This window comes from Pelodiscus sinensis, chromosome 2, assembly GCF_049634645.1.
Source record: "Pelodiscus sinensis isolate JC-2024 chromosome 2, ASM4963464v1, whole genome shotgun sequence".
In the NCBI taxonomy this organism is placed as follows: domain Eukaryota; kingdom Metazoa; phylum Chordata; order Testudines; family Trionychidae; genus Pelodiscus; species Pelodiscus sinensis.
In genome coordinates, this window is record NC_134712.1 from 250,181,392 (window position 1) to 250,206,327 (window position 24,936).

The 24,936-nt window shown below is 43.9% G+C and overlaps 1 protein-coding gene across 5 annotated transcripts in view; it reads left to right on the forward strand.

Moving 5' to 3' along the window:
* Window positions 1-24,323, forward strand: part of ADCYAP1R1 (ADCYAP receptor type I) — a 213,453-nt gene extending 189,130 nt beyond the window's left edge. For 2 of the 5 annotated variants that reach the window (XM_006120585.4, XM_025183367.2), the window contains 4 exons: window positions 2,192-2,275; window positions 11,447-11,576; window positions 13,155-13,196; window positions 17,957-24,323. In XM_006120585.4, the coding sequence (XP_006120647.1) occupies window positions 2,192-2,275; window positions 11,447-11,576; window positions 13,155-13,196; window positions 17,957-18,166 (466 nt within the window). In that variant the 3' untranslated portion in view covers window positions 18,167-24,323. The remainder of the gene's footprint in view (window positions 1-2,191; window positions 2,276-11,446; window positions 11,577-13,154; window positions 13,197-17,956) is intronic. The other 3 variants (XM_006120587.4, XM_006120590.3, XM_006120591.4) reach the window with 3 other exon arrangements.
* The last annotated feature ends 613 nt before the right edge of the window (window positions 24,324-24,936 follow it).

Below are 24,936 nucleotides of genomic sequence, written 5' to 3' on the forward strand. Positions count from 1 at the left end.
CAACGGCCTGAGTAAAGAAATAAACTTTGAAATTAAAACAATGAACTAACATCTGTGAGATGAGGTTGGGAAGCAAATTGCAGTCGTGAGTCTCTCCAGGAAATTCTTTGCCATCTGACCCAAGAATTACAAATCTGTGAGCTGCTCGCTGGGGCCCCTCAGATGGTCTTACCCACCAGAGGGGAAGAGAACAGATGGAAGGACTGGAAGAGCATAAGGGAGTGCCAAAAGTCTTGGATCCAGCAAGGGCAGAACTCCCCTGATTCAGGAAATGAGAAAGCCAGCTTCTGCTGTTGTCTGAGGACTTCCTCTTAAATTTAGGAGGCATGCTGCGGGAGGGAGGAGCCTGTTTGGGGAGGGAGTTGCAGCGCTGCAGCACAGCAAAGATTTTGGACAAGGAGGCTACCATAGTTTAGCCTTCTAGATTTGGGTAATTCATACTGTGAGTTGCTCTGGACCCCCCAGTACACAGAAAGTACCAGAGTGGCTTACAGCCACCTCCTTAGCCCTTCACCTCTTGGTTTACAATTTCTGTGCTGCATCTCTTAGACATGCAGCATGGGCCGCACAGGATGGAATATTAGGGGTCAGCCTTTCCACTTCAGGGGACCTATATTTACCTACACCAGTGGAGAATGTGGTCTGTAGACCAACCATACCCAAAATAATATATTGTTTATACATTAAAACTGAGCCTTTGATTTTGTACTCAGAAGCAGAGAGCAGGATCCATGGGGGAAGCTATCTCATTGGACTTCTGAGGGTCTCATTCCTACCAGATTTGTGCCACCAGTGTAATCTAGGGCAAAGTGAAAAGTCCACCTATGGGTGGGTTGCTGCAATACAAAGCATCCATAAGCTCTGCTCCTGCCACACGCTTGTTCCCCAGATTGGGCCAGGCTTGCAGGGACAAGGCATTTGATGCCAGGGCTACCCCAGGGTGACCTTTCACTGATGAGGTTCCCAAAGAGTCTCAGACCCATGTGAACACTGTCTCCCTTGCTAGAATTCCAAGGCTACGTCGACACAATGAGTTTTCTCGGCAAACGTATGCTAATGAGGGACTCATTTGCATGAGTTATGATCTGCTGATCCGTTTTGCGCAAAAACAAGCAGCGTGGATGTTTTCTTTTTGCGCAAAGCACCCTTTTTCTGCAAGATCCTTATGCCCCCCAAAAAGGAGGTATACCGATCTTGCGGAAAAAGAAAACGTCCACCCTGCTTGTTTTTGAGCAAAAACGGATCAGCAGAAAATATATAAATGAGATTGAGACTCATTCAAATGAGTCCCTCATTAGCATATTTTTGGCCGAGAAAACTCATCGTGTAGACATAGTCCCGGGGGGAAACAGTGAGGCAGAAGCCACATGCATGTGCTATATAAAGGTTGTTGGCCACAAGGTTCCCCCAACTTGTCCCAATGCTACCTTTCTTGCTAGCACCAAGGATATCTTCCTGACATGCAGAGAGTGCATGGAGGCCTCCCCTACCCCCCGGCTTAGCAGGAGTCTCAAGGAAAAGGTGTGGTACTGCTGATTGAATAAAGTTGTTCTTACTTGTATAAAGTTGGTATACTTGTACACTCTTCTGAGCATAAGCACACTGACAAAGCATCCTAATGAACAGAGCCAGCCACACACACAGGAATGTCCATGGTTTAGGGGAAGCTAAAGTAAAAAGAAAGAAAAAAACACATTGGTGTCCATGGCCACTTTCCACTGATGAACCAATCACACAAGTTGCAGAGTTACACATGCCTTTCATTTGGGGCTGGTCAGATAACAGCACAGACTTACAGCAATTTCTGTTTTATAAATTGGTGTTACTATTTAATTGTTTTCCATATTACCCATGAGCTGTTTCAGTTAAGCATATTGTTCTTTTACTCTCTGTGCAGTATCCGACAGCAGCAAAGTCACATGTATTTTTTTAATGCTGAATGTTCTAATCACCAGCAGCCAGGTGGTTCCTTCTTTAACTTGTCTGTGAAGCAAAACCCTGCAATTGCCAGCAGCTGCTCATGCCTCTGATTTATGTTTTCGCTTTGATTGAAGAGCTGGTTTGCGCTGCATTCTCGTTGAGTTGCATCCATTTTCCATCTTTGTGCCATGTCTCGTGAAATGTGTTGAAACTGACCGACTTTGGCCTTTTCGTGGTATTCTGAAAAAAATGCTAATCTTGTCATATTTAGCAGCTGCGTTCAGAAATGCTACTGTAAGCCCAAGAGGGCTAACCAGCACTCTTGCAAGATGTCAGAACTATCCACCATTACCCTGTAAGTGTACACAATCCCGTGACATTATTGTGTTTTTGTGAGGCATGTTGCAAATAAAGGGTTTCTATTAGCCTCAGAGCAGAAGGGGAAGTGTTCATTATTTCTTGTTGCATGCGGATGTTTTCTTTATCTTTTTTTTTTTTTTTGGTTGTTGTTGTGTGCTTCTGCTGATACATCGCAATCAAGGACGTTAAGCTTGTTTCTTTGAAATGTGTCAGTATATTGGCCAATGCTATTTATGATTATGAACAGCAGAAATAGTGCCTAATCCAAAACCTAATGAAGTCAGTGGGAGTGTTTCTATTGAGTTCAGTTGAGTTTTAAATCATATACCTACAAAGCCTCCATGAAAAGTTTGAACAAAGCTGCCCATTTTTAAAAACAAATTATTATTCGTGATGGAGCAAGGAAGTGCTATGCATGTTGGAAACAAAGTGCTTTGCCTGAAACTTTGCTAGGAAAATATAAATATAAAAACATGGACCAGATTCAGAGCTGGTATTGGTAAACTTCGACTGACGTCAATAGAGCTACAGCAGTTTATGCCCGCTGAGGATCTGGCCTAAAATGTATTTATGTATATTTGCTATATTGTATGATATGCAGCCCTGCTTTCACTGGAATTTCATGGTAAAGTCTTGTGATTTGAACCCAACTCGCTCAAAGATGGCTTGCAAAACTAATCTCAACCTTTTGTCCAGATCAAGGAAATGTCCCTTCTTAATGGTTGCAGCATTTTTTCACTTTGCTTTCTAATCTACCCCATTGTAAGCCTAATATATATATATATATTTAGTTTAGAGACTGGATCTTTTCTCAGGATACTTGCAGAAAGATAGTAGAGGAGCTCCCCCAAAAAGATTCAGCTCAGGATTTGCTTTCCAAATAAGAACAAACAAAGGAAATACAAAGTAGGAAAATTTTTTAAAAAAATAAAGTCAGCTAAAGGTATTTGCTCAGTCCAGAGAAAGACGTGATCTGAGAACACCGTTGACACTGGCATCCACATTTCTGAGCTCAAATAATTTTTAAGGATGAAATTCACTATTTAATTTACACTGAAACAGTGGTCAGGCCTCATACAGACCCTCTTAATAGGGCTGAATTTCACTCTTGAATTCAGGGCTGTTTAAAGGTGGCAAAATGATAGATGAAGCCTTCTAGCTTCCACAATATAAACCCAGCACCAGCAGTGAGCAATGTTAGCTCTCCATAAGCATCCTAGCAACATATCTCCAGCTTGTTTATGAGGGTTGTTATCCTGATATAACTGGGCTAGTTAAGTATCCCTGCCCAGTTATCTATTAGGCTGAAGTCATTAAATGCTAGCATTCTTATTGGTGTACCAACCAAGAGAGCTGTAAGCAATTGCCCTGCTCAGTTTCTACACAAGCTTTTCAGAAGAGGCCCTGCAGGTCTAAACTTGTGGGTTTCCAGTCACGGAGAGAGATGCTGGCCACTGACTAAATCCTCTACCTTCCAAAGCTGCAGAGATAACAGAAAATGTTTCCTTCCAGGAGACTGCCATGTTCTCAAGCAACTACACCCTCTCCATGTCCACCCATCCCAGATTTTGACTTCATCGCTTGTTTTTATTATAACTTGCCAACATCTCCAATAAGTAGCTGCTGACCCCCCCTGCCTGCCTCATCCCTCCTCTCTTCCACCCTCTCCCCTGTGACACACACTCCCTCCCCACCTGTTGCTCATCACTTCCCTCCTCTGCTCCAGCCTTGCTCCTTTGAGGTTCTCCTCAGTGAGCCATTTTCCACATTCCTCCTCCCCCCTGCTCCATGATACACCCACCACTCACTGTGTTCCCATCACCCTCAAGGCCCCCCACACCCACTGCATTCCTCCTCACCCTCAACCCTGTGAGACAGCCCCCACCCCCTGCTTACGGCGTCCCTCCTTGCACTTGCTGTGTCCTGTCGGTGTAGCTGAGGGGATGAGGAGGGATGCGGCACATAGCAGGGATCTTAGGAGAGGCTGGTGGAGTGGAGGAGAGGAGGGACTCATTCAAGAGGCAGTGGCAAGCGGTGGGTGAGGGTCTCAGGAAAGGGGCAGAGCAAGGAGGAAAAGATGTGAAGGGCAGGGCCCAGGATTGCAACAGCATGTTGGCGTGCTAGGGGAAACTCAGCATCCTCTGACTTATTGTAGCCACTGCCCATAACTATCCACAATGACTCCAAGATGTCTCTCTCGAGTCCTAACAGCTATTTTAGACCCATCATTTTATACGTACAGTTGGGATTACGTTTTCCAAATGTGCATGTGCACTGCTCTGCATGGATCAACGTTGAATGACAGCCGCCCTTTAGTGGCCCAGCCGCCCACTTCTTTGAGCTGCCATTGTAACTCCTGGCAATCAGCTATGAGACTGAGCTATTTTGAGGAGTAACATTAGTTCGGACTAAGGGCTTTAGTCCGAACTAACGCGTCCCGGCGCGCACTTCCTGGTTCGAATCAGCTGTGATTCGAACTAGCGCGCCGGCGAGATCATGTTAATGGAGCGCGGGATATTTAAATCCCCGCTTCATTAACTACTTCGATTGTCTCCATTTGCATCCCTAGTTCGAACTAGGGATGCAGTGTAGACATACCCATAATTTCTGATTATGCTGAACGGCCCTAGCCTCAGTACAGGTCTTGGGGGGACCCCGTAAGTTTTATGTGAAAGGCATCAAGGGAAGAGAACCATGGACTCAACAGTAGGCCTCCCTCAGACTGTTCGTAAATTGGAAGAGTTGTCAATGTTTACTAGGCATAGAGCAGCATTGCCTTAATCATGCATGGCAAGGCAGTAGTTCTGATCGGTGGCCTCATGACCAAAGAGCATAAGCAGGGACAGTCCTGGGAACAGTAACACAGACATGACCTCAGTAAGCAAGAGAGAGACGCAGCTCTAAGGCTGTTTTTCATGTTTCCTGTGTCCCAGAAGCCGGGAGAACAGATAAACCTCTGAGCATCCTCTCAGAATCCCTACCTGAGTCACGGGCCACCACCCATTAAAAGCTGTCCATGTGCCTGGCAAGGAACACTCACCTCACCAAACCTTCACCCTCTCTCTCACTGTTCTATCTGCCAGGATTTCTGAGTCACAAGATGTGTCTGTGTAGCATCCTTTCAATTAAAGAGGGAAGAAATCTTTTGGGACATCTAGTTCTTCCCCACTGGCAGTGTGATTCACTGGAGCTTTACCTATAATGGGTTTTTATTAAATCACAAAGGCTACGTCTAGACTGGCATGATTTTCCACAAATGCTTTTAACGGAAAAGTTTTTGCGTTAAAAGCATTTGCGGAAAGGAGCGTATAGATTGACACGGATGCTTTTCCGCAAAGCACTTTTTGCAGAAAAGCATCCGTGCCAATCTAGACGCGGTTTTGTGCAAGAAAGCCCCGATCACCATTTTCGCCATCAGGGCTTTTTTGCGCAAAACAGTTTTTAGCTATCTACACTGGCCCTCTTGTGCAAAAACATTTCCGGAAAAGGGCTTTTGCCTGAACGGGAACGTCAAAGCATTTGCGCAAGAAGCACTGATTTTGGACAGTAGAATGTCAGTGCTTTTGCACAAAATCAAGTGGCCAGTGTAGACAGCTGGCAAGTTTTTGCGCAAAAGCAATTGCTTTTGCAGAAAAACTTGCCAGTCTAGCCGCAGCCAAAGACTGGGATTTTCAACAGTGTCTAAGGGGATGGGAATTGGCAGCCTATCTGCCTTAAGTGCTTTTGAAATATTCCAATATCATTTCTTTGGCGATGATTGTTCTGTGGGTCTGTTTTGTACCTAACCAAGTATTTCAGTCAGGGGGGAACAACTCTTAGAAAGCTTCTCAAGACAAACTTTTCTGGAGTTATGCTCTGTTTCCTAGAAGAATTGCCCCACTACCATGAAGCATTTCTCCAAGTTCTACCTACCTATACATTCAATTATGACTATCTGTAATAGTGCCAACTTGTGACTTCCAAGAATGTAATTGTCCAACCCAGTTTTTAATGCCCTACGCAATGGTGAGACTATTCTGTGTTGTGTTGATACTCAATATGGTCAATTATGTTTTTCTTATTTATATCCTGCCTTCATTATCATATTACTAATTTCAGTTTTTTACTCTTAGTTCTTACCATCTTGTACACTCTACATAATTCCTCTATGTCCATGTTTTTTTATACTTCATATATTTGTAGACATTCTCCATTCATCCAATACTCCTTAGTCATTGGCATACATTGTTATTCATATATGGTTATTTTGAATGGAATTTTCAAAGCCACATACGGCATTTCCTTTAGAAATTAATGGGGAGTAGTCATCTAAATATTTTGGTAGTGTTGGAGACACTTATCTTTATTATTTTATTAGAAATCAGCCTCAGAATTCCAGATTAGAGCACACAACACAAAAAACCTCTGGTTTTCTCAACTTAAGGTGTTTATTTTTCCAACAATACATATTTAGTTTTGATTAAAATGAAGACCAATCTGGTATTTTAAAATCTTGTTTAAAATGTAAAATATTAATAGGGTAGAATATTTAATACAAATCAGTGGACTAATGAATAAGTATCTAACACATCTGACCTTTGCCATCTTGGATTCATGCAGACTTACACCCACCCCCCTGCATGAGAAATAGATTTCAGCAACCTCTCTCCAAACAAGCCCATTAATGAAAATGAAAAGTTCTTTATGGAGGACAAGCAAAGTTATGAGACTTTTCTCTCTGTTATTTCTTCCCTTCTACTGTAAACTTTTCTTGCTTAGGCCATTAAAATTCAGGTTGGCTGAGCCAACCGCATCAATCAGGCGATGAAGAAAAAGAAAAGGAAAATCTGAATCCATGTCTTTTTACCATAAAACTTGACTGCTACTTTAACTTCTGGTCATGCTATAAAAGAAAGAGGGGAACCCACCCCTCAAAGTATGATAACAAAAGATGTTCTATCAGAGGGTATGTCTACACTAGCTCGTTAATTCGAGCTAGGTAGGCAAATGAGGTGACCAGAGTTGCAAATGAAGCCTGGGATTTAAATATCCCGGGCTTTATTTGCATGTTCCCGTCCGGTCGCCATTTTGAAATTTCACTATCCCAAACTGCGCGGCAGTGAGTTCGGACTAGTGAAATTTCAAAATGGTGACCGGACAGGAACATGCAAATAAAGCCCGGGATATTTAAATCCCAGGCTTCATTTGCAACTCCGGTCACCTCATTTGCCTACCTAGCTTGAATTAACGAGCCAGTGTAGACACACCCTTCGTGTCTTTGCAGGGAACTGATCTACCCTGCCCTTTTAGCTAGCTATGGTGTTTTTAGAAGTGTTGGACTGTAGCCAGGAGTTTAGTTGCATTTCTTAGAGGCGGTGTCCCTTCAAAACAGCCAAGTAATGTTTAGTTGGCAAGCTAGTGTTTCTGCAACTTCAGCAGGATGTCTATTAAGTTCTGTAGCCAAGAACGGAAATGGAGGCAGCTTTCTGTAACCGTCTTGCTTCTATGCTTCTGCTTTCATTTTTCTGTCTTGTTGATGCTCCAGTTAAAATAGCAGGAACCACCACTTTATCGTCAACAAATTGCTGCTGCCCAGTTCAGAGTGACTACCTATCCTGGTGCCACCAAACATTCTCATTCAGAAAGACCTAGAGAGAGCTGCAAAAGTTTCATCTGGATACAAATGTCTCCTTGATCCAGGGGATGATCAGAACTGCTTTTGTTTAGCTTATTTTAGCTATAGGGCCAGCTGTGAAGTGGATATACTTCCCCAGATTCAAGGGTCCTGGGATCCTAGTTTTGAGATCCTGTGACCCATCGGCAGATGTGATAACTAGCTGGATAACATCTACAGATAGGTTTTGTTTGATCAGTTGTTGTAACTTTGAGTTTTTTGGCTTTTGGTTTCCTTAGCAGGAGCTTTGTTGCATATCTGCCTTGTGTTCAAGTTTGAGGGATCTCCGTTAATTAAAGAGAGATGTTGTTAATGCCCTATGTCCTTTTGTGACATAGCTAGACTAGCTACAGCAAATATTTCAAAGCATCTTTCAACTTAAGGCTTGCTCTTTCATCCATTTCTGTTTGTTTTCTTTGCCTGCATGTGATACGAAGTGTCAGATTGCAAAGTTCATTTGTTAGTCCATGTGTTTTCTCCATATCGGTAGTGCAAGCACTGGGATGAGAGCACATGGCCTCTCTTTTATACGAGAAAAGAAACATGTTCTGTTTAAAGCATGATATTCAGTATTTCAAAGAGTCTCGCCAACCAGCTTAGTTTATTTTTTTCGACATCTTGGGTCAGGAAGAGCAGGCCTCAGTGAGAAGAGTAGATTCCTTAATATCTAATTCTTGTATTATACCTATTACAAACTCTGTTTCCTCCTTCTTTTGAGTCAGTTTTTGATCATCTGTGAATTTTTGTGTGTATAAAATACTTCTTGCTGAGTGTTCATTTTGCATGTATCTCACCATTTTCATAGGGTTAATTAAAGCAGTAGCCGCTAATCCTGAGATACCACTACAGTTATAATGTCCAAGATTTTAAATCCCATAGGGACCATTTTGATCAGCTAAACAAATTTCCTGCTTATGTAATGGCCAGTAGGCAGATTTGAACCTGGGACCTTTGTATAGGAGCGTCTACAGCTTGAGTTATAAAGCCCACTGACTCTCAGCTCAGGCTGTAAAGCGCCTTTGTTGTTATTGCTTGCTGTGAGTGGTCTAAGTGCCACAACATGGGACATTGAACCACACTAGGGCTACGTCTACACTGCACCATTGTTGTGCAAAAGCTATGCAAATGAAGCGTGGATTAGCATATTTCCACACTTCATTTGCATAATTAATTAGGGGCCGTTTTTGCGCAAAAGGCTTTTGTACAAAAAGGATCTGTGTAGGCATCTCCACTGCTCCACTGCTGCTATTTTGAAATATCTACTCCCTAGGCTATGTCTACACTACAGAGTTTTTATGGGATACCTGCAGTATCCCAGAAAAACTCTGCCGTGTCCAGGGAACACATCTGCTTTTTTGGATCAGTTTCCGAAAAAGTGGGCGTATTCTTCCTCTTTTTATGAGGAATAAGGGCTCTTCCAAAAGAGGAGGTTTTTCCCAAATTTGTGAAGACAGGCCAAATGTCATAAAGGCCTCTTCTGAAAAAAGAATCAGAAAAAGGTATGCAAATTGCATTTCCCTCCCTCCCCCACAGCGTAGACATAGTCTCTGTTATTCAAAGTAATTACTCACCAACGCTTCCTGGGGCTCTAAGTCGAGGTAGCGGGTCAACATTAAGGGAAGCTGCCTTACACTAATTTCAAAGCTTCCCTGTAGTGTGGACATGCTATTTTGAAATAGTTATTTCGGGAGTTATTTCGAAATAAGTTATTTTGAATTCATTTCCTAGTGTAGACATGCCACAGGTCATAGAAATTCTAGGCATTCCTGCCTTAAATCCCATAAATTGTGGCTGATTTAGAGCATGCCATTTCAATTCACTGTGAAACAATGTACTTCCCATTCAAGCTGGGTTTTTAAAAAAAAGATATTGTCTCTAAAAATGATGGATTTTGGAGAGAGGGTTTCTCCTCAATCCATGCCTGCCTTGATCTCTTTTCATTCCATGGCTAGCATAAATAGTGTAGTGTCAAATGGGTTTTAAAATTCTTTTAGCCTCCTGTCTCTTCTTCCATGGCTTCTGACACTTGTCCTATCTACTATGATATTTTCATAGGCCATAAAAACTGTGCACTGTGGATTATGATGTTCAGCAGCCTCATTAACTTGATCCATTGCAGTGAATTGACCGAGGAATCCTGCAGGCTCTTGCAAGTTGTACATGCTTTGGCTCCCTCCAGCTGTGTCAGAGAAAGGGGGAAACTGCAGAAGAGGGGGAGGGGCCTCTCTCTTAGCAGTCATTCGATATTGAGTAGGACATCTTCCGGGCACCCTCTTAATTGTGGATTCACTGATGGCTAACCCCAGGGCGAGGGGTACACAGTGCAACCAAAACACTGCCGACCATGAGCCAGTGTCACATATTTGCTGTGGCATTTAGTATATCCATGTGAGCGCAGAATATGAAATAATGACGGCAAGTTCTTCCAAAGCTTGAGGGCCTCTCTCTTTCTCTAGTCCCACTCCCACCCCCGCTCACGGGAAGGGAAATGGCCGTGTCTGCCCATCAGGTGTGTCTCAGCCACTCATCTTTCTACTGGAAGCAATTCATCTTTGCAGTCCAGAAGTGAGTCTTTGTGACCACTCCTCCCGCTTGGTTTGCAGGTTCAGTTGGTTTGTGCCTGTTGGACGCTTGCCCATAAAAAGCCAGCACCTAGTGTAGGAGACACCCAGAGGTGGTTTCTCATGGTGGCAAGATACCTCACCTACCATAGGTTTGTTTCATTAGGGCATGTGTGATGCATAGACATTGTGACCAATCCTTACGTAGCGTGAATTTCATCCATCTAAAATTAATTGCTTACTAGTGCTTGTTAGTACAAACATTTAACTCCCAGTAATCTTGATTTTCCTCTAACATTGTTTTACATTGATTCACCCCGGTTAACATTAATAGCACTAGATATGATTGCCACCAATGGAGATTTGCCCCAGTGAAAACGAAAGCAGAATCTGGCCTCGGCAGGAGTATCATGATTGCATAATACCATGGAGACCTTTTCTTTTCGAGAAGAGGTGAACTCACAGATAGGAGATTCTGGGAGCTGCATATAAAGAAGTCAACTAGGTGGTGCTGCTGTTTATTTAATTTGTATTATGGTAGCACTCAGAGAAAACTGCTCAGATCAGAGCCCTTCTGCACTTGGTACTTACATACCCCTAGGAAGAGACACTCCCTGCCCAGAAGAACATGCTATCAAAATAAGAGTTTATGACAATCAACCGTGCTAAACTATTAATACCTATTCACACTCAGATTGTGCCTAGTGTCAGAAAATGGAGGTAGAACACAATGTGGGTGAAATCAGGGGGTGAGAGAAAATGGGAACGATAGATAGATAGATAGATAGATAGATAGATAGATAGATAGATAGATAGATAGATAATTTTTATTATGACTTTAATAATACTATGTCTATACTACAGAGTTTGTAGTATTATTATACAATGTTAATCCAAGTTTCCGCTGTCTGCAGCAATGATATAGTAACATTCTTTCAATTTGTCATAACAGGAGGCTGGCCCGTTCCACTCTGCTGCTTATCCCCTTATTTGGAATTCACTACACTGTGTTTGCCTTTTCTCCTGAAAATGTCAGTAAACGGGAGAGACTAGTGTTTGAATTGGGACTGGGATCATTCCAGGTGATTATACCTTGAATTTTGCTTTGGGAAAAAAAAATCGGTATTTGGTAGGACTGTAGTGCATAGTGTGTCCTACTGTCAGGTTTCAGTCAAAAAGGCACCCGGCTGGCTCTGGTGAGTACCGCCGACTGGGTCAATAAAAATCCAGTTGGCAGTGCTACGGAGCCAAGACAGGCCAGTCCCCGCCTGTCCTGGGGCACCTTGCTGTACCTCAAGGGCAGGCAGCACCAGTGTTCCCACTAATTTTCCCCATGCCTGAGCAGCATGAATTTTGTTGTGTGGCCCAATACAGACGTGGTGTGCGACACATCATATTGGTGCACATAACAAAATGTGTGTGGCGAGGTGCAGCCAAAGGGTTCTGAGGATGGGAGGGGGCTCACACAGCCAGGAAAGGGGTGCCTGTCCCCCAGCCAGGGCAGGCCCAGGCTAGTCCGAGTGGGGTTCACAAAGGGCACTTGTCACCCAGCAGTGGCAACTGTGGGGCACCTCTGAGTTGGGAGCTATGGCCTGTGAGGAGGCACCCCTCCTCATGCACCACCACAGAGCAGCTGCAGCTGAAGGGAGGAACCCCATCCCCAGAACAGAGCTGTCATGGCTTCAGGGACAGTCACCTCCACCATCTCCCCAGCACAGAATTACCGCAGCCTGGAGGCCCTTCCCTCAGTCCCTGGCAGGGGGAGACACCCCTTCCCCACCAACCCAACATAGAGTCCATGTATCTCCCCAGAGCCCGTGTGAGGGGTCTTTTAGGCAGCTGTGTGGCCTCTCAGCCACGCTGCTTAGAGGGAACTTAGGGCAGCAGATCTGGCTCCTAGACAGGGAAGGGGAAGCAAAGGGTTCCATGCGCTTCCCCCTCCCTGAGCTGGGGGGGCAGTCTTACAGGACAGAGCCTTCTCCCGTACCCCAAACTCCTCATCCCTGGACACCCCACAGCCCACACACCCCCAGCTTACATGCCAACCCCTAGCCCAGAGTTTGTAAACCCTACTGACCCTCCTGTCCAGCCTCTCCAGGCCTGAGTGCCTCCTCAAACCTAAACCCCCATCATGCATCCCAAGCCCTTCCTAACCTAGACCCAGCCCAAAGCCTGCACTCCACCCCATCTCCCTTGGAGCCCTCAACCACTGCTACATCCCAACCCCTGCCTCAATCTGCAGCCCCCCCTTGTATTCTGGAGCCCCCTCCTGCAACCCAAACTCCTCACTTCCAACCCCATTCCAGAGCCCTCACCCCCTCCTAGACCTCAGCTACCTGCCTCCCCTCAGACCTCCTCTGCACCCACAGCCCTCATCCCAACTCCTCACCCCAGCCCAGCGCAAATGAGGGTGGGAGAGCGTGAGCCACTAAGGGAGGAGGAATATCGTGAGTGATGGGCTGGGTCTCAGGGGAGTGGCAGGGCTTGGGAGCTCGGTTTTGTGCCAATAAAATGTTGGCAGCCCTAGCTGTGCATAGCTCCCTCTTTTACTTCATATTCATTCACTTATCCCAGGTGCTTTGTAGACTACCCCCTTCAGATATTATGTGTCATTTCCTAGTAGATTTAAATTGACAGCCTTTTATCTCCTGTTTATCCAGGGCTTTGTGGTTGCTGTTCTCTATTGTTTCTTGAATGGGGAGGTAAGATCTTTCTTTTTACTTGTTTTCCCTCCGCCACCCTCTGTTTAGCACAATATTTGCTTGTGCCCACACCTTCTATCCCATCTCTCAGCTGTAATTCATTAGCACCCTATTCCCTGACTGCATCCAAATTTCAGAATGCCTTCAGCAAAGCAAGAAGGAAATCCCATCTTTTAATCCAAACAGCAGGTTCGCAGTCAGATAATTCTGTGTTATATTCCGGCCTTTGCCACTGATTTACCATGTAAATGCTCAGAATATCACTTCAGATTCCTCCTCTCAATGAAGGATTAGGTTCTTAATATTTTTAATTTACAATGTAGTTGTGTAATGGAAATAATAATACTTCCATACTTCACAAGGTGATCTAGGGCTATTGTTATGACTGCTTGTAAAAACCTTTGAGATCCTTGGATGGAAGGTGTCAGTAGAGAGCAAAATATTACTAAATATGGGATCATGCTATTTTGGGGACTTATTCCTTCATATTTGTAAGGGATTTTACCTCTAAAGATGCAGTACAATGTTTAATATTATTTCGAACATTTTGCTGTGGGCAGTTGTTGCTGGTTCTTTACATTTTGTTAAGTAATTTAGTCCTGTTGTAAAGAGCACTTTCTTAGTTTTGGCCTTTGGCACAGTGAGTGGAGAAGTATGAATTATATTCATGGCCATGGCATTGATAAGTCTAACCTTTCAGATACAGTAGATTTTATCCTATTTTTGATAGTAATTGTGTTCATTATTAATATACATTACTCTCTGGGATTCATAGTCATTGTGGATTTTCCATAAGAGTGACATTTACTATGAAGGGGAGGGATCTTCAGACATTGTAAATCAGCCTTTCTTAGTGGAAAGCTGCAGATTTACATGATCTGATCTGTCTCTATGATGAGGGCAGCTTGGGGGATATATATAATGTATACCTGGGTGTATCCTATAGCATACATGTCACATATACGCCTGCGAGTTCAGTAGGGGTCAAGTGGTTAACAAAGAGGAGTTACACCTAACCTAGTTCATCCTCCAACTGGCATAGCATGTCCCGTTATTGTGACTTTTAGGTGACATATCAGGTCAATGGTAGAAAGGTTAGCATGTACCCCTATATCTGACTGCTGTTACCCCTTGGAGGGGAATAGAGGTGAATGCAGAGTTTTCACTAGCCATACATCCACAAAAGGCACCTAGAAGTCCTGGGGACAAGATGGGGATGGGACATATATCTTCCATCTTGCATGGCTCTCTTGCATGGCTCTCCACAGGCTCAGGGAGAGCCAAAAGAGAAGCTCTTTCCACTGATTTCACTGGGTGTGGTAGTCCATGCCCAAGAATGATTAACTACCTGCCACAGAGAGCCGAAAATGCAAGCACTGTAGGGAAGTTTATTTCCACTCATCCAGGAAAGACTCAGATCTGATTTGAGGACAGTGTACCCACAAAGTTGCAGCCCATTGTTTCAGAACTGAAAAAAAAATCATTAGCCGTATCAACCCTCTGCTCTTGATATGAAGGGCACATTTACACTGCAGAGGAAGATTGAAGCTGCTGCTGTTGATCATCCAGGATTCAAATCAGCCGTCTAGTAAAGACAGCTAATTCAAAGTGAGGAGGTGTGCTGGTCAATATGATAGCCCTGTTTTCACGAGGAGTAAGGGGAGTCAAAGGAAGAGTGTTCTTCCCTCTGCTTCTTGCAGTGTAGCCAGGGCCAAAAACCAATTTAAGCTACTTCGACTTCAGCTACGCAATTAATGTAGCTGAAGTTGAGGTGCTTAATTCGACTTTGTCCCGAAGTGTAGACATACCCAAAGGATGAAATCCTCACCACACTGAAATCAATGTCAAAGCTCTCATTGATTTCAACAAGGCCAGAATTTCACCTGGAGTATCCAGGGTAACCACTAACTGCTGCAGATAGGAAGAAACTACCCCTAAGGGCAGATGAGTCCATAAATGTCCATTACAGGACTTCATGGCTATGTTTCTAAAGCAGTGTTTCCCAATTGGTGCTCCGCGGAACCCTGGGGTTCCGCAGAGCACAACGAGGGTTTCCGCGAGGAGCTGGCGCTCCCCCGCCCCCTCTGAAAAAGAGAGAGAGAGAGACGGCTAGCCAGCATGGAGCTGGTCCCGACCCCGCGCGCGCGTCCTCCCAGCCGGACCCCAGAGTGTCTCTCCCCCGGACCCGTCCCTGCCGTGCGCGACCTTCCCTGAAGGTGAGCGCCGGCCCCGGGAGCGCCGCAGATTGGCTGCCCATGCTCTGGGGGGGGGGGCGCCGGCCCCGGGCTCGCGGCACTGGGAGGGGGCGCTGGCCTCGGGATCGCAGCACTTGGGGAGGGGGGACAGGAGGGGACCAGGAGCCCTGAAATGACCTCCCCTCATCCAAAAATTCCTCACCTGGGACCAGTCAGGTCTAGAGGGTGCCAGATCAGGGAGGTCCAACTCCTACCCAAGTCCCCTCCTCGCACCCTCCCTCGTAGCCAGACACCATACATCCAGCCTGCTTCTGCACCCTACCTATCTGGTCTGCACCCTACCCAGACCTTGTCCCCTTCCGCCCCCTAGCTCCCTCCCAGATCCTGCACCCCATCCCTATCCCGCTCCTTGGCAGCCCTGCCATCCACCCTAGCACTGCCCTGGCCCCAGTACCTTGCCTCACACCCCAGGACTCAGTACCACCCTGGCCTTGGCCCTGGCCCCATCCCCAGCACCCTGCCATCCACGCTAGCACCCAGCAGCACCCTGTTCCTTGTTCCAGCACCCTGCCAGTCACCCTAGTGCCCAGCAGGACCATGTCCCTGACCCCAGCACCCTGCCACCTGGGCCAGCATCCTTCCACCCAGCAGCACCTTCTCTCCAGCACCCACTAGCACTCTGTCCCCTATCCCCGCCAGCACATTTGGGACCACATTAGTGAGGCTTGGGGGTTTTTGGAGGAGCTTTTTTTTGGTTTTTTGCATCTCACTTGTGTGGCCCCAACTGACTTTTCTGTGGGTCAGTGACCTTTGACTCAAAACAGGTTCCTCACCCCTCTCACATATAAAGACAGCGCTAAACCTTTTGAGTTTGACATAATATTTTATTTAAAAATGAAGCCAGGCTAACAAGCCCCCAATTGGGACCAAACCCCCATTTCACTGCAACATCATAACACTCCTGCACCAACTGACCCCAAATCTGAGCCTATCATACACTGGAACCCCCGTCCTGAGCCTCTTACATCCCCACACTCCTGCATCCCCACATCCTCAGCCTTCTGCCACAACATTCCTCCACCATCCACACATCACAAATCTGTGTCCTGAGCCCATCATACTCACAACCTCATTGCCCTGAGTCCCTCACATATCCAGCCCAAACTCCTGCACCCTCACATCCACAAGCCCTGGCTTGCTCAGCACCCCAACCTTCCTCCTGAACCCAACACTCCCCAGCCTAGAGCCCCCTCCCTGAGTCAACAGCCCTTTCTCCTGCATCCAAATTCCCTCCCAGAGCTTGTACTTCTCACCCCTTCCCACACCCAAATCCCTCATTCCCACCCCACATCTCACTCACTAGGTTGAGACAAGTATAAGGGCTGGGTATAGCAAGTGATGGAGAGGAGGGGAACAGAGCGGATGAGGCCTCACAGAAAGGAGATGGGGGGGTCTTGGGTCATGAATTGGTGGGTCCCTCTCTCCTCCCCCGCCCCCCCCCCTCCTTTTTTTTTTGCTTGACAAACCTAGGGGTTCCTTGAAATTTTGAAAAGCTGAAAAGGGTTCCTCAGCCAAATAAAATTGGGAAACACTGTTCTAAAGTATCCACTATTAGCCGCTGTTGTAGACAGGATACTGAACAAAGGCCTGGATTCAAAGACTAAATCAGTGGGTTTAGGAATTATTATTATTATTATTATTATTTACATGATCATAATGCCAAGGAGTCCTAGCCATGCACCGGAACCCCATTGTGCTAGGCGCTGTACAAAAACAGAAAAATAAGATCATCCCTTCCCCAAAGAACATACAGTCTAAGGCTACATCTACACTGAGGGTTTTTTGAGGAAGAGGATATGCAAATGGCATGCTCATTTGCATATTGTGCATGCTCATTTGCATATCTTCTTCCAATCCTCTTTGAGGAAGAGGATTTGCCGTTAAAAATCCCCGTGTAGACGGGGCCATTTGTCGGAAAAAAACCCTTTTGTGCAAGATCCCTTATGCCTCAAAAATTGAGGCTTACAGGATCTTGTGCAAAAGGGTTTTTTTCCAGCAAATAACCCCATCTACCCGGAGCTTATTAATGGCAAAACCTCTTCCGCAAAAATAATCGGAATATATGCAAAGGAGCATCATGATATGCAAATGAGCGCACCATTTCCATAGCCTCTTCCGCAAAAAAACGCAGTGTAGACATATCCTAAGTGTAAGACAAGAGACAACAGATGGGTAAACACAGATGGGGAAGTACAAGAAATCAGTCAGACAGAATTCAGCATGATAGGCAGTGGCATAAATGTGCGTGGATTCCCCACTGATCTACTTAATGGTAGCAGCTCATGTTCCCTGATGTCGGTGAGCGTTCTTTGGCATATCTACTGAGTGTACAGTGGGTCTGCATTCCATTTCCCTGCTGTCTCCACCCCTGCCCATGTAGCATTCTCCCTAGAGTTCCCTGAGGTGAGAAGTTCAAGACTGGTCTTAAACGTTTATGTTTGAAACTTGATTGTCTGTCAGCATGTAGCCGAGCGGCTCAGTACATAAAAAAATGACCTTTTAAAGTTTCTCCCTAAAGGTGCAATCAGAAATAAAGAGAAAATGGAGGAGCTGGAAAGTCAACCGGTACTTTGCTGTGGATTTCAAACATCGCCATCCCTCTCTGGCGAGCAGCGGAGTGAACGGGGGGACACAACTCTCCATTCTGAGCAAGAGCAGCTCTCAGATTCGGATGTCCAGCATAAATGCGGAGAATCTAGCGACATGAGCAACTAAATAGCCAGCCTCCCCCACTAAAACCCAAACACCCCTATAAAAAGAAAAAAAATCATAATTTTGGTGGAGTGGGGTTTCTTTTTTAATGATGATGATTATGATTTTTTTTAAATGTGAAATGTGTCCAAAAGCATGAAACAAAACATCCCTGGCATTTTGCAGAGAAGAAAAAAAAAGGATATTTTTTTAACGATCATTGTAAATATAGCACTGAGATCCATTCCATTGACAAAAAAATTAATAAAACACTAGGTCCACCCCAAACACACGGTTTGAGCACCTGCGAGTCATCCATCGTCAGCCAAGTGTCTCCAGTGATTGCTGTGCAGTTGTGAACATTGGTTGCCGAACTGATATTAATCTGTCTGTGCATGGACTTCATTGTTGTTGGGTTTTGGGTCTGGATTTCCCCCACTCCCCATTCCCGAATCCAACGCATCCTCTCCATTCCTCATTCCCATCTTTGGTGTCTCAATATTCTTAGTCTCTTTTGAGTCTTAGGATATAGTTGTAACATTTGGGTTAATCAGGCTGGCCGGCTCCTGGAGGACTCCGGAATTGGATTTTATGGCTGGATTTGGTCAGAAGAACCCAGTGGACTTAGAACATCTGCTGTGATTGTGTGAGACAGCCTACCTGTTACCGTTCAGGAGAAAGGAATCCTTTCAATGGAGATGGGGTCAGCTATTTTATATTCTAGCTAAGCTGTGAATTTTCTAAGAGGGCCATCCATGTGAGAGAGATGTATATTTTTGGGGCTAAAAGGTTGGTGTTTTGAATACTGTGAATGAAGATTTCTTTTTCCCACGATGTTAAGAAGCAAAGATCAGTTCCGGGATTCTTGTTTCCTCTGGATCACACTGAAACTCCTGCATTGATGTCTGGTCATTGCACTGTGATTGATAGTGGCATGACACACGTGTGGCCTTTGTGACCAGGCTGGCACAAGTTTGTTCTCAGTGTCTGTGGAGTACCTAAGATGAACAGTAAGACACTACAGAAGGGAATGATAAAGACTTTGGGTGATTGACTATACCTGGCAGTTTCTACTGTCCCTGAATATTTAGTTTGTTCAGCCACAGATGTCATTAATGGTAATGTCTGAGAGACAAAAAAAAAAGTCCTTTCCGACTTTGCCTTGTTAGAGCCACGCCTGGTACATATCTACTTCAGTCAAATGTCAATGATGTCAATTATTTCTTGAGAGGTTTTATGTTGTGCATAAAGGCTTTAAGGACTGTATTTGCTCTTATTTCTTTGTGGATTTATGTATGTGTGTGTGTGTGTGTATTAAAAACAAAATGACATTTTAAATATAATGGTCTGGATTCAAACTAACAGCAAACAGGAAATTCAAAATTATGGCTAGCTCTTTGTTCTTAATTGAAAAGAAAAAGGAAGTGGCAGGAAGAGGGGAAGAAACAGACACAAAATTTTGCTGTTGTCAGAGATTTTGATTTCACTGGATTTTGTTAGTTTAGGCCAAAACTTAGAATGTCATTTTAAGTATAGATTTTTTTAAAAAAAATAGTTTCCTTGTTTTTAAAAGGAAAAAAATTATGAAAAGTCATGAAAGAAGTATTAATTATAATACTTAACACTTAGTGCTTTATGGGACGTGTTCTGCTCTCAATTACAAGGGGGTAACTCCAAAATAATCCCTGTAGAGTTAGGAGTAAATCCTGCAATGCACTGAAATGGATGGATCACTTGAAGATTATCTGTTCTGTTCGTTCCCTCTGGGGCACCTGGCATTGGCCTCTGTTGAAAGACATGCTACTTGGCTAGATAGACCCAGTATGGACATTTTTTGTTATTTTGAAGAAAACGGGAGTGCTGCCTTCATTCAGTGTGTGCAGGAGAAGATATTTATTCCAGATTAACACCACTATAAGGGTGAATTTGATTCCTGTACACAGAGACCAGAAAAAGGGCTATGTACCACTTAAATATACTTTCAGGTCCTAAATAGAACTGATGTGATGCATAGGCTTTTAGCCAGTCCTCTGCCCAGGTTTGATGCTAACCGAGACTAGAATTTGTCCCCCTGTATTCCAGACATTGTGCAAAAATTACATAAGTACTTTTTAACTGATAGATTGGAAACTTTGCTCTCATCAGAAGCTGTAAATAGCTATTTTAGCAAATTTCCCAATGAATTGTGTTCTTAGTGGACCAGAAAGGCATTGAAGAGGGAGAAGGGTAAAGTCAGATCTATCCGGTAAATATATACTTATAATTTTTTAAACAAAACTAATATTAAATGAACAGATGAAATTTAGTTTTGTATTTGCTGCAGTATGGACTTTTATGAGGCTAATACTGACAATACTGTATGTGTATTTTAAAAAGAAATTATGGACAAAGCATATTTTGCATGAATGCTCACTAGCTAATTTTCAGTCATTTTAAAATTTGTCTCTGGTTGGAGAATCTTTTTGTGCCATATTCAATCCAGAGCAAGAGGGGTTTTTTGCTCTAACACTTCTAAAATCCTCTCCGAATTGAGTTGGTGGATCTCAGCCCAGTCCCTCGTGGTCAAGTGTCCACCACACAAAACCACACTCACAATTGGCACACAAGGGAGGCCAGCTCATAGACTGATGTAAATTAGTGCAACACCACTGGCATCCATGTCACTATGCCATTTTACCTCAGCTAAGGATCTGGCAATGATATATTATTAATTTTGGCAATCTTAACAAGTGAGACCAAGGACTGAATGGTCCAGAAGACTAAATTCACCTCTTGATTCCTTGAGCCCATTGTGTTAGAAGCTTCCACACTATATGCTGAACATGTTCAGCAAGCCAGCGGAATGTGACCCATGTAACATGCAGAGAGCTGCATACATGGCACACAATGATAAACATGTTGAAAACCACTGTGACAGATCAATAAAGACTTCAGTCTTTGAGAAGGTCCATCCAGTACTGTGCACCAACAATGAATTTACTGGAAGTTGTATCTCTCTATATACTTAAATAGTCTCTAAAGTGCATACAAATCTCTTCTATTGGGATTTTTTGCTGGAAGTGCTGACCATGCTTACAGCCGGGGCATTCCCATGGCCACACTAATGCTCAGTGTAACTCGAAAGATCATACTTCAGGTGTATATAGAGAAACCAGTAGTTACATCAACAAAGATTCTAATGCCATTGCACAAAGTATGCTCTTGGGTATCTTTATGTTGAATGTAAATTGAAGACCCTAGATGTGCATGTTCCCACTTCTGGTGACCATCATTACTAAGCATCAAGATAGAAGGAACCAAAAGAAAGCATTGCTTCAAAGCGGGTGTAAATATCGATTCATGTGTAACAGTGTTTGTTTTATTTCTCACTGTGAAATATGTTTTGGAGTTAGAAAGTACATGTTATTAAAAATGTAGTTTAAAAAAATGTGTGCTTATGCTCCTTGAGCCATTTTTATAATGTGCCAATTATACATTTCTTGTCTAATATTCCTCTTTTGTTTTTGTACATGTACAACGTCTTCTGTACTGCAGCTTTTGTGGGTTTGTAGCCTACTGTTTGATTGTCGACTGTGGAATGGGAAGTTCTGCTAAGAGATGTATTTTAATATTCTGAAGCAAATACTAAGTCAGAGCTGTGTGATATTTCAGTGGTGTTGCGCACTCTGATCTCTCTGGGGCATTTTTTGGATTTGGGGGTGTTCAGCACTTCTGAAAATCAGACCTTGGGTGTCGAAATGTATGCAGCTCAATAAAAGCAGTCTGAATTCCAAAGGCACTAAGGGTGAAAAATCCAGCTGCTTTGTCTAACTTATATACCCATGTTTGAAAAAAACTGGTTTTAAGATTTTAAAGGCACGATCTCAGTGGTGTTGAAGACAGACTTTCCCTTTTCTTTTTAAACTGTGCCAGACATTTCCCATGGATATACAGGTCTAATGCAAGTTACCTAGTTACAGTAGTAGGCTTAGAGAAGAACAACCCACACAGAATAATCCAGAAGTTGTTTCTATGATATAGTGAGTGAGAAATAGTGTCTTACAGGATTGGTGCAAAGAACTAAACGTGTGGAACACTCTTACTATAATGTTATGAGCCATTATTTTCTAAGGCACCAGTCTTCAGATATGCGGCATGGTATTCAGCAGCTTGCAGGATCCTAATATTTATTTTTTTCTACAAGGGCTTTTCCAGAATCCTAAAACCAATGGGCAACATGAAATAGGCCAGGGTTTGCTTAGAAGATCCATGCCATGAGTCTCACTGCACATGGACTTCTTCTGGGCGAAAAACTCATAATTTAAACTGTCTGTATTCCCAAGGTGACAAGTTATGCCTAGATTGCTTACATTGCTATCAGTTACACTAACAGGGCTAGAAAAATTATATTTTTGTGGGAGTTATCAGAGGTAGTGGTTCCTGAAGTGCCTTTTAGGACTAGAGAGCAGTTGGAGAGGTGAAATCAATTTCAGATTATTGGTTTTAACTTTAGCAAGCAGGTAGTATCTTTTAATATATAAATTAGTGATCAGTATAACCATATGCTACAATATGGTAAATGGTAATGGGCTGAAATTAGAAGCACAACCGTACCTGGACTGGCATGATATGCTTGTGCCTGACATCTGTGAGAGTTTTGCCATTGAAATGGAAGGAAATTAGGCTCTTCAATTGTGAAAATAGATCCAAAGTTCATTGACATCAGTTGGGAATTTTGACACCAACTCCAATGAACTGTCGACAAGCCCGTAATATAGGCTCAAATCTGGCTTCTGGTCTCAGCACCACTAGTGTAAATCAGACCATGAACTTTACTTCAACTGATGTAAATGAGATCAGAGCTGGAACATGGCTGCCTTGAAACCATGTCACAGGATAGTGGGAATGCATTAGTTCAGCAGGGCTCATGAAACTTCCACCTTTTGTGTCAGAAGAAATATTACACGATTAATTGGAAAGATTTCAGCAGTGGTGCATCTAAAGTTGCCACTCAGCCACGATTTAGATTCCAAAGGGAACTTCAAAATCTGGCCCGTGACTGGTATGCTTCTATATCTTAACATTATCTCCCTAGCCCATATGTAATGGCGAGAGGGTAGGGATTCCAGGAAAGAGAAGCCACTCACAATGATTTAATGTCTCGGTAATAGCAAAGATAACGAAGAAAACTAGAGAGAGTCACATCTACACAGAGTCTAATCTCAGAATGGATAAAAACAGTTCCTTGTTTAACTCGCATCAAAACAATGCACGCTTTACTGTCTCTTGTTTCTCTGGGAAAAGTTTAATATTCAAAATGTTCACCCTTTGGGAAGCTTTGAACTGCCATTTCTGCTGAGAATCTCTCACATATTCAGCTTTTTTTTCTTCGCTGCTTAAAAAACTAATTTCTAAGGGTATGACTACACTGCAGAGGGTTTTTTTTGGAAAAATGACCGTTTTTCTGAAAAAACTTCACTTACGTCCACACTGCAACTGTGTTCTTTCGAAAGAAAATTGAAAGAGCAGAGGGGTTTTTCTGACATTGGTAAACATCTTTCTGCGAGGAAGAAGCCTTTTTCCAAAAGAGCTCTTTCGGAAAAAGGCGTGGGTGAATGGGGAAGAGGGAGTTCTTTCGAAAGAAGAGGAAAGAGGAAAAAGCACAGGTGCCCTGGTGGCTACTCTGTCCATAGTAATCACAGTTTAAATGCGAGATAGCGTCCATTCAGTGTGGACTATCTTTCAAAAAAACAGATGGCTTTTTCGATGCGCTTTTGCTGTGTAGATGCTTTCTTTCGGAAGAAGTTTTTTCGGAAGATCTCTTCCAAAATATCTTCTTTCGAAAGAAGCCTGCAGTCTAGATGGTAGCCTAAGAGATCTGAGATAATGTCTCAAAGCTGACAAAGTCAGATTGGAACTGCAGTCCTGGTGAATGCCGTCACCATAAAGTCCTTGAAACAGCAAAACTGTCTCCTTATGGAACTTCTGGTGAAGTTTTCCTTGGTTTTAGATTACCTTTAATGAACACAACAGAACATTCTGAAAGGGCCGAATGTGCATTATGGTGGCAACCTCTGAGGATAGGGAAGATGTATCTAACTAGATTCTTCATCAGGATCAGGACAAAGTACATTTTGTGTGTTTGAAATGTCAAGCATTTGTGCACATATGGCTCCGAAGCTTATTTAACACTGCTTATACATCATAGGGTATGTCTACACTACCCTCCTAGTTCGAACTAGGAGGGTAATGTATGCATACCGCACTTGCTAATGAAGCCCGGGATTTGAATTTCCCGGGCTTCATTAGCATAAGCGGGGAGCCGCCATTTTTAAATCCCCGCTGCTTCGAACCCCGTGTAGCGCGGCTACACGGGGCTCGAACTAGGTAGTTCGGACTAGGGTGCCTATTCCGAACTACCGGTACTCCTCGTTTCACGAGGAGTAACGGTAGTTCGGAATAGGACCCTAGTCCGAACTACCTAGTTCGAGCCCCGTGTAGCCGCGCTACACGGGGTTCGAAGCAGCGGGGATTTAAAAATGGCGGCTCCCCGCTTATGCTAATGAAGCCCGGGAAATTCAAATCCCGGGCTTCATTAGCAAGTGCGGTATGCATACATTACCCCGCTAGTTCGAACTAGCGGGGTAGTGTAGACATACCCATACAGAAGAGTCTTATCAGGAGACCCAACACATGTCATAAAGCTCCATACTTTGCTTACTACATTCATAAGAGAGGAACCTTTCCCTCAGTAATATTTTTGGAAGCCTTAAAAATCTTGCCCACACTAATTAAATGTGGTCCAGGGCTTTAGA